Raw genomic sequence first — 9,538 nt, 5'->3', positions numbered from 1 at the left:
CATGCACGTGCAGGTGTGCATAGGAGTGTGTGCATGTGCATGGGGTCACACGTGTATGTGCATGGGTAGGTGTGTGTGTGCATCGGGTTACATGTATGTGTCTGTGTATATGAGTGTGTGCATGTGCATGGGGTTACGTGTGCATGCACGTGCAGGTGTGCATAGGAGTGTGTGCATCTGTGGGGGAAGGAGGGGAAGGAGGTGACCCATGCCAGTCTTGTCCAGAGGTGGCCTGGAGGACTCTGACTCAGGTGCTGGGTCTGGGGCCAGCAGGGGCCCCGGGGCACAGCCCTTTGCCCCAGAAGCCCAGGCAGCTGCAGATTCCCTCCCCCTCCCCCTAATGCCTCAGCTTTCCCCAGGAGGCCTGGCCCTGCCCCCAACCCCATGGCTCCGTGTCCCCCCTTTCTCTTCCCTGGCAGCAACCCTGGGAACTGTGACGACATGGACTCTCCCCAGTCTCCTCAGGATGACATCACTGAGACGCCCTCAAACCCCAACAGCCCGTGGTAAGCGAGGCCGGCGGCTCTTGGGGTGACTTGCCCTTCCAGAGCAGGGAGGTGCTGGCTGGAATCCAGGGCCTGATCACAGGCAGGGCAGGTCCCTCGGACAGGGCCCTTGACCGAGAAGCTGGAGGCCTGGGTTCTGGTCCCAGCTCTGCCACTCACTAGCTAGGTGACCCTGGGCAAGTCCCCGCCTTCCTGGGCCTCAGTTTCCTCATCTGTAAAGTGAGGGGTCTGGGTGAGATGATGTCTGTCATCCATAACCGTGGAGGGAGAGAGTGGAATCGCACACTAACAGATGCAGTGATTTCTGAGAAAGGAGGGCTTGAAGCCCCCACCCTGATGGCAGGAAGGAGGCCGGATGGCATGGTGACCCTTCCATGCAGGGATGGGGTGGGGTCTGAAGTCTGGACCTTGCATTTTTAACCATTTGGGTTGGAAATCTTTCTAAGAAACATCACATCCTTCGATGCCTCCTGAAACAGAGGACACAGACCAGCACCTCCAGATAAACTTCACCCAATGCCCTCCCAGGCCAACTGAGGCCCCAGGGCTGCCCCCTCCCCATTTCCTGGTAGCCCTAGACCGCTGGGTCCTGGTGATTTGGGAGCCAGGCTGCCAGGTGCACCTTCTCATGGAGGTCACCAGAGCGGGATCATTTGCGAAAAGCTCCTGATTTCACAGCTGGCTGGGGCCTTTGAGAGCCTTCGAGGGGTCTGCGATGGGGCCCAGAGGGGAAGGAGGATCATCCATGCCCCTCAGGCCGGGAGGAGCAGGGGGTGCCCCACACCCAATGAGACCCTGGGCAAATGACTTTGTCTCTGTTTGTCTCAGTTTCCTCAACTGTAAAATGGGTGACGTGGGACAGTCCCCTTAGCAGACTCAAATCCCACCTCCTCCCCTTCCCACACCGGAGATGTCTATGTGGGGAGTTTCCCCAGGCCTTTGGCGCAGGGCCAGCCTTTAGCAAAGTGCCATCTCAGTGATATTTGTCCTCCACGTGCTGGCCTCCCCTTCTTACATCCTCAGCCCCCAGGTCCTGGGCCAGTGAATCAACCCTTCTTGTCATTAGCAGACGGCAGCTGAGGAGTGGAAAGAGCCCAGTACTAGACATTGGGAGCCCCGGGCGCTAGTGCTGGCACTGTGGCTCAGCCCTTCGGTCGCCTTGGGCAAGTGACTTCTCTCTCTAGGCCTGAGAGTGGACAGGACCAGCCCTTAAGGCGCCTGTCCATTCTGAAGCTCCAGCCAAGGTGACTGGTGAACCCTGTCAGCCTGCAAGGTGGCCCTCACCAAAGATCCATCCTCCCCGTCACTGAGCTGTGGGGACAGAGGGGACCCCTTCCAAGAGGCTCCGAGTGTAGGAAGAAACAAGCCCGTGGAGGTCAACGCTGAGCCCTGTGGAATTAGAGTCTGAGACAGCATTCTCAGGCGGGTTCGGGTTGGGGGTAAGGGTGCAGGGGGGTGCAGTATGTTTTACTTGCCTACAGGGCTGAGGATGAATTCTCAGGGCGCCCTCCCTCCCACCCAGGTTGGCTGTAGGGCCAGGCAGAAGCCCGGAGAAGGGCGGCCCTTGGGCCCCGGGTCTGACTTAGGGGTGCTGTGTTCATTCTGGGTCCTCAGCGTCAATCTGGCCAAAGAGGAGCAGAAGAAAAACAGAAAGAGGCTGAAAAAGCACATCTTTGCAGCAGCAGCAGAGGGCAGCGTGGAGGAGCTGAGCGGACTTCTTGGCGAGCTCAGGGAGCTGTCCAGGAGGCGCCGGACCATGGACCCGCCGGGTCAGTGCCAGCCTCCCTCAAGGCCCCCTCCCTCCCTTCCCTCCTCCCCTTCCTCCCTCCCTCTCTCTCATTCTCCCTCCTCCCTCCAATCTTCCCTCTCTGCCTCCTCCCTCCCCCTCCCTCCCTCCCTCCCTCCCTCCCTCCTTCCCTTCCCCTCCACTCTGCAGGGTCCATTGTGGGATATTGGGTGGGGGATGGGCTGGGGCAGGGCTATAAAATTTTTTTTTCTCCCTAGTCCAACCAGCATTATTAAGCACCTTCTGTGTGTGAAGCACTGTGCTACACATTGGATATACAAGGACAGGAATGGCTCTGTGCTTGCCCTCAGGGAGCTTCCATTCTCTGGCAGTGGGAGAAGCAGACATGAGTTCATTCATTCATTCATCCATTCCCTAAACATTTATTGAGCACCTCCTGTATATCCTGTATGATCCAGGTCCTGTGCCCACCCTGGGACGCAGCCCTTCCCCTTGCCTCTGGCCTTACTGGGTCCTAAGACCCAAAGGCCAGAGAACCTGGACCCCCAACTATCCACGGTAACCGTGGCTGGGAATCCAGCATGCTTCTGGCACAGGGAGCTGCCTGCCCCGGTGCACGAGGAAGCGCTTACGTCTGCCGCGATCTTAGCACAGGCAGGAGCAGCGTGAGGTGGGGTGGGTGGGCCTGGAGCTGGGGCCAGGACCTTCCGTCACTGGCATGTCCATGTCACAGACTACCTGATGCACAAGCTCACAGCCTCTGACACAGGGAAGACATGTCTCATGAAGGCCCTGCTGAACATTAACCCCAACACCAAGGACGTTGTGAGGACCCTGCTCGCCTTTGCTGAGGAAAATGATATATTGGAGAGACTCATCAATGCAGAGTACACAGAGGAGGCCTACAGAGGTGGGGTGCTGGGTCTCTTCCCTGTTGGGGTCCTGGGTGGGCATGAGGGAACCAAGGTGCCCCCCAGGCTGCCCCTGACACCCTGGCACCTGGAACCCCCACCCTAGAACAGGTTCTGTTGTAACCATCTGTCTGGTAGGGAAACTGAGGCCTGAAGCAGTGACATGGTGGGCCCAAGGTATCAGGGGCTACGACTGGGAGCCAGGCTGGCAGCTGAAGGAGCCAGGGCCAGCTCCCATCTCTATGCCTTACTAGCTGTACATTGGAGCGAGTCCCCTGCCCCCTCTGGTTCCCATCCTCTCCTAGGCAAAATGAGGGGTTGACACTGTCCAGGGGATGGATCTCTACGGACCTCAAACCCCAGACACTGGGGAGTGAGAACATTCTGGGGATGCCCAGGCCTGCCCTGTCCTTGCCCCCCACCTCTGATGGGTCTGCCCTGGTTTGTTGTAGGACAGACGGCCTTGAACATCGCCATTGAGCGCAGACAGGTGACCATCACCGAGGCCCTGATCGAGAAGGGGGCTGATGTCAATGCCCATGCCAAGGGTTTATTCTTTAACCCCAAGCACAAGCATGAAGGCTTCTACTTTGGTAGGTGGGGGCTCTCAGCAGCCAGTCCTGAGGGGAGCTGGGGTCACCCAGAGTAGTTGGAGAGTAGGTAGCGTTGGTACTACCACCCCACCCCTTACCAAACCAAGCTTTCTCTGATCTCTTTGGGGCACAGACATAGTCACTGGGTCAAAGTTTAGAAGCTTTGGGATCATTGTCCCAAACGGCTTTCCAGAATGGCTGGAGCAGTCTGCAGATTCACCATCAATGCATCAGTATGCCTATTTTCCCACAGGCTCTCCAGCATTTGTCATTCTCCTTTTTTTTTTTGGTGAACTGCCAATTTGATGGGTTTGAGGTAGAACCTTGAAGTTGCTTTAATTTGCCTTTCTCTAATTACTAGTGATTTGTAGCACTTTTTTTAATATGGCTATTGATAGCTTGCATTTCTTCCTTAGAAACTGCCCATTAATATCCTTTGGCCATTTGTCAATTGGGGAATGATTTTCAATCTGGGAAATGAGACCCTTACCAGAGAAATGTGCAAAGACTATCTATCTGTCTCCCTACTAATTTAGCTATTTTGGTTTTGTGTAAAAACTTCAAATTTTATCTAATCAAAATTGCCCATTTTCTCTTTCATGGTTGTCTCTGTCCTTTCTTTGTCTATAAACTTGCCCCCATACATTGATAGAGAAGGTCTTCTTCGCTTGTCTCACTTGTTCATGATGTTACGTCATCCCTTATGTTTAGCTCATGTGCACATTTGGAGCTCATCTTGGTGTATGGTGTAAGATGCTGGTCCATTCTTTGCTTCTGCCAGCTGCTTTCCAGTTTGCCAGTGATTTTTGTCAAATAGTAAGTCTTTCCTCTAGGAGCTGAGATCTCAGGCTGCTGCACTCCTTTGCTTTTGTGTGCTGTGCACCTAATCTGTTCCACTGATCAAATTGTTTCTAATCCACTACCAAATCATTCCGATTAGTCCTACTTTGTGCTGTGGTTTGAGATCTGGTCCTGCTAGGCGCCAACCCTTCCCCCCCCCTTTATTTTTTCTTCATTTGTTGTCAATTATTCTTTTTCATTTTTATACTGTTAATCTGAGTTTTATCTCTTTTCTTTCTTTCTTTCTTTAACTGTTGGCTAATGGCTTATAAATTTTTTTCAAAATAACTTCTAAATTAATTGATTTTTGTTTCAATTTTGTTAATCTGTTCTTTGATTTTCAGATTTTCTGTTTTGACATTTAATTGGATTGTTTTAGTTTGTTGGGTTTTCTGGTTTTAAATGCATACCCAGTTCATTGATTTGTTCTTTCTTTTATAGATTAAAATGGTTCAAGATATAAATTTTCCCCTAAGAGATGCTCTAACTGCATCCCCAAAATTTTGATGCTTTCTCATTGTTGCCATTATCTTTAATGAAATTATCTATTGTTTCAGTAACTTATTATTTGACCTACCAATTCTTAGAACTAAGTTATTTAGTCTCCAATTGCTTAATCATTTCCTCAATAGCCTTGTATTAAATACAATTTTATTGCATTATGGCCCATTAAAGATCTATTTAGTATTTCTGCTTCTCTGCATTTGTGAGGGTTCTATGACCTAATACATGGTCAGTTTTTGCAAAGATGATATGTGTACAGCTGAGGACTATGTATACTTCTTTCTAATACCATTCATAATCACCAGGGGTCTATGAAATCTAACTTTCCCAGAATTCTCTTCAGGTCCTTAATTTCTTTCTTTTTTATTTTTTGGTTAGATTTTTCTAGATTTGAAAGGGGTACTTGTGGGCTTCACTATTTTAGTTTTTGCTGTTTTTTGATTGTTTCAGTCATGTTGGACTCTCTATGAACCCATTTGGGGTTTTCTTGGTAAAGATACTGGAATGGTTTGCAATTTCCTTCTCCAGCTCATTTTACAGATGAGGAAACTGAGGCAAATAGGATTAAGTGACTTGACCAGGGTCACACAGCTAGTAAGTGTCTGAGGCCAGATTTGAACTCATGAAGATGGGTCATCCAGATTCCAAGCCCAATGCTCTATCCACTGCACCACTTAGCTACCCAGCTAATTTAAAAACTAAATATTTTTGTTTTACTGTCTATTTTTCCTTGCAACTCATTCAGATTTTCCTTTAAGTATTTAGATACTGTGCCATTTGGTGCATATTTGTTAATTAATTTTCATTATTAATTGTATATGGTACCTTTTATATTTATTATTAATTATTTATATTAATTAATTGTATATGGTACCTTTTAACATAATTTATCACTTTTAATGATTTTTGATGTTGATGTTGCTCTATCTGAGATCATGATTGCTACGCTTGCTTCTTTTTTTTTTTACTTCAGTTGAAGTAAAATAATTTTACCCCAGCTCCTTATTTTAACTCTTTGTGAATCTTTATGTTTCCAGTATGTTTCTTGTAAATAACATACTGTTGAATTCTACTTTCTTGTCCATTCTGCTGTCCTCATTCATTTTATGGGTGTGTTCATCCTATTCACATTCGCAGTTAGGGTTATTAATTGGTGCATCTCCTTCCATCCTATTCTCACACTTTTTCCTCTCTGTGCCCAGTCATGATATGGTCCATGCCTGGTGTGGTCAGCTCCCTGGCCTTTCTTCTGTTTCCCTTGCCAAGAGCCCAGTCCCAGATTCTTTCCCTTTCATTCCTTCCTGTTTCCCTGCTGAGTGAAATGTTGTTCTGTACCCACTGTGCATTTGTGTGTCAGCGTTCTACCCTCCTGAGGCCAGTTCCAATGACAGTAAGATCACAAGGGTCCTAGTGGACACTTGCATCATCTCTCCATTAGAAAGTAAACACTGCATGAGTATTCACTCCCTTCTGGATTGCACACTCTTATTTACCTTTTTAATGCTTCTTTTGGCCCCTGTGTTTGTGTTTTAAAATTTCTATGCAGTTCTGTTTTTTGTTTTTTATCAAGAATTCTTGGAAATCCTTTGATTCATTAAAGGTCCATCCTCCGCCCCCCCCCCCCTCCCCTGCCAACTCTCATAGAGTTATACTCAGTTTTGCTGGGTAAGTTACTCCTGGTTGCAAGCCTAGATCTTTTGTCTTCTGGGGTTTCATCTTTCCAAGCTCTCTGGTCCTTTAGAGACCTTTCCAGGCTTTGTAGCCTTTACTGCCCTCCATGTCTTCCATAATCGAGCACCACTGGCCCCTGGCCATTCTTCTGTAAGAATCTCCATTTCCAGTTCTTTACCTTTCCCCAGCATCCTCTGCCTGGAGGGCTCTCCTGCCTCACCTCCGACTGTCTCCTGGCTCCTCTGATTGATTTGAAGGGATAACTCCTAAATCTTGTGCCGGCAACAAGGGGATGCCATAGTGCACAGAGCACCAGGCCCGGAGTCAGGAAGACTCCTCTTCCTGAATTCAAATCCAGCCTCAGACATAAAACTGTATGACCCTGGGCAAGTCACTTCACCCTGTCTGCCTCAGTTTCCTCATCTGTAAAATGAGCTAGAGAAGGAAATGGCCAATTGCTCCAGTATCTTTGCCAGGGAAACCCCAAATGGGGTCATGAAAAGCTGGACAGGGCTGAACAACAACAAATCTTGTGTGACCCTGACTGTGGCTCCTTAGGACCTGAACTCTTTCTGATGGCTTATGGGAATTTTTCCTTGACTTGGAAGCTCTGAGTTTTGGCTGAGGTGTTCCTGGGAGGTTCCTTCAGGAGGTAACCAGCAGACACTTTGTTCTTTGCCCTCTACCTGCTAAGAGATTTTTCTTTCAGTGTTTCTGCCAATAGGATGTCCAGGATCTTTTTTTGGTCATGGCTTTTAGGCATTCCAGTCATTCTTTAATTGTTTCTCCTTGATGGGTTTTCCAGAAGTTATTTTCTATATGGGATACCTTACATTTTCTTGTATTTTTTTTCAGCCTTTTGACTGTTTTAATATTCTTGTTGTCTCATGGAGTCTTTAATGTCTGTTTGGCCCATTCTAGTTTTGGGGGAGTCTATTTCTTGTCTAAGTTTTTTTTTTTAACCTCTTGTGCAAAACTGTTAATTTCCCTTTCAAGTCTTTCCTCCAGTGTTCTAATTTCTTTTCCAATTCTTTTGTCCAGAACTCTTGTTTCATTTGTAAACTCATTTTAAAACTTTTGCTTCATTTTTTCCCAGTGATTCTAGTTGAATTTGTGTCCAAGTTGTGTTTTGTTTTGAGTCTATGCTTGTAGATATATTAGAATTTTTCTTTTCTTCTGGGTTTCTTCCCTGGGTTTCCCTGTCACCATAATAGCTCTCTAATGGTGGGACTTGTGTGTTTACTCTTTTTTCCAGCCTTACTTCCAGAAATGGGACTTGTGTTAGGGCTAGGCTCTGCCCACTTCTAGAGGGAATGTTGGGCTCCTTGTTTGGTCCTGATTTGTATTCTTGGGTCCTGGTATTGCTTCCTCCAGGTTCTGAGTGTCTGCCAGGGATCTCAGGGCAGCTCAGGCTGGAGATATGTGAGCTTTCACTGTTCTTAAAGTGGTCTGGTCTAGGAAAAAGTCTGCTCACTGAACTTCTGGTCTGAGCTTTGTAGGCTCCTGACCCCAGGCTGGATCTGGGCAGCACAACTCTGTGCTTGCCCCCAGCTGAAGCCCCAGTAGATACTGGAAGGCCCTGCAGGCTCAGAGGGACAGAGCTCTCCCCCGGGTGTGAGCTCCCTCACTTGGTTACTAAGCCACAAAAGTCTGACCAGGCTGAAGAGTGAATCCAAGGCCTGCCTCTGACCAGAGTCAGAGCCATACACCTACTGCTTTTTTCTGTTCCCCCTCCTTGCCCAGTACATGGCCTGTACCCCCTGCTGCCTCTAGGGGCATTTTACACTGTGGGTATATGTGAACTCCCCCTGGGGTACACACAGTGGGGTTGCCACTAGCCTCCTGTCCCTGTGTCCAGCACTGTCAGACCTATCAGCCCCTCCTTGCTGGCTCTGGGATTGTTTCTGAGCTGGCCTGCTTTGCCCCTTCCTGGGGTGATCTGATGGCCCCCTGGTGCCAGATGCGCACCATATTGGTGCTGGGCCTCCCTGGGCACTGGGATCGAAGGCATGCACCTCTGTGCCCAGCAGTCCCCATTTACCAGGTTTGGAGACTGGTCAGAGGAAGGTCAGCGCCTTGTGCAGGGCCATAGAGGGAGTGAGGGTCAGAGCTGGGACTCCAAGCCAGGCCTCCCAACCCAAGACAAGCCCTCTTCCTATTGCAGTCTCCTGCCAGCCCAGGACCCAGAATTCAGAAGCAGCGTGATGGACAGCTGGCTAGCCAAGTCACACAGGTGTCTGCACATGCCAGGCTGAAGGAACTCTGTGGGTCTACATCTGCTCAAACTATAGCTCACAAACCCCTGCCGGTGGATTTACCTTCCCTGTTAGCCAGAGGATACACTCAATTAAAATCAAAGGTCTTTAAAGAAATAGCCCAGGAAGAAAGGAAGAATAGAGCTTCACCCCATGTCCCTGGGCACATTCCACTTAAGGAATATGCAGTGTGGCCGGGGCACTGACACGGACAGGTGCACTGTGGGGACTGAGGATGGTGAAGGCGCTCGCAGGGAGGGGTGGCTCATGTCTTCTGGGGATGTCATTGGGCCTGTGGGGCTCATGCAGTAAACACCTCACCTGAATGCGTGGGGTCTGCCGAGTGAGTCATCCCTAGGTGGCCTTGCTCCTTGCTGGCCTTGAGGTCACTGTTGCACTGCTGGCCACTGCTCCCCCCATCTCCTGGTCACTGCTCTGATGGCCACACATGGTCACTGTGGTCGCTGCTCTGCTGGTCTCCTGGTCACCACTGGTCACTGCTCTGCTGGTC

General features: G+C 49.3%; 1 protein-coding gene across 3 annotated transcripts in view; it reads left to right on the top strand.

Annotated features, from left to right (window-relative positions):
* Positions 1-424: 424 nt before the first annotated feature.
* The window catches only part of TRPV3 (transient receptor potential cation channel subfamily V member 3), a 35,582-nt gene continuing 26,468 nt past the window's right edge, over positions 425-9,538 (top strand). For all 3 annotated transcript variants that reach the window (XM_027848851.1, XM_027848850.1, XM_027848849.1), the window contains exons 1-4: positions 425-506; positions 2,121-2,275; positions 2,987-3,163; positions 3,617-3,757. In XM_027848851.1, the coding sequence (XP_027704652.1) occupies positions 442-506; positions 2,121-2,275; positions 2,987-3,163; positions 3,617-3,757 (538 nt within the window). In that variant the 5' untranslated portion in view covers positions 425-441. The remainder of the gene's footprint in view (positions 507-2,120; positions 2,276-2,986; positions 3,164-3,616; positions 3,758-9,538) is intronic.

Source organism: Vombatus ursinus, unplaced genomic scaffold, assembly GCF_900497805.2.
Source record: "Vombatus ursinus unplaced genomic scaffold, bare-nosed wombat genome assembly UNPS02006874.1, whole genome shotgun sequence".
In the NCBI taxonomy this organism is placed as follows: domain Eukaryota; kingdom Metazoa; phylum Chordata; class Mammalia; order Diprotodontia; family Vombatidae; genus Vombatus; species Vombatus ursinus.
This window is presented reverse-complemented; position numbering and strand designations above follow the sequence as displayed.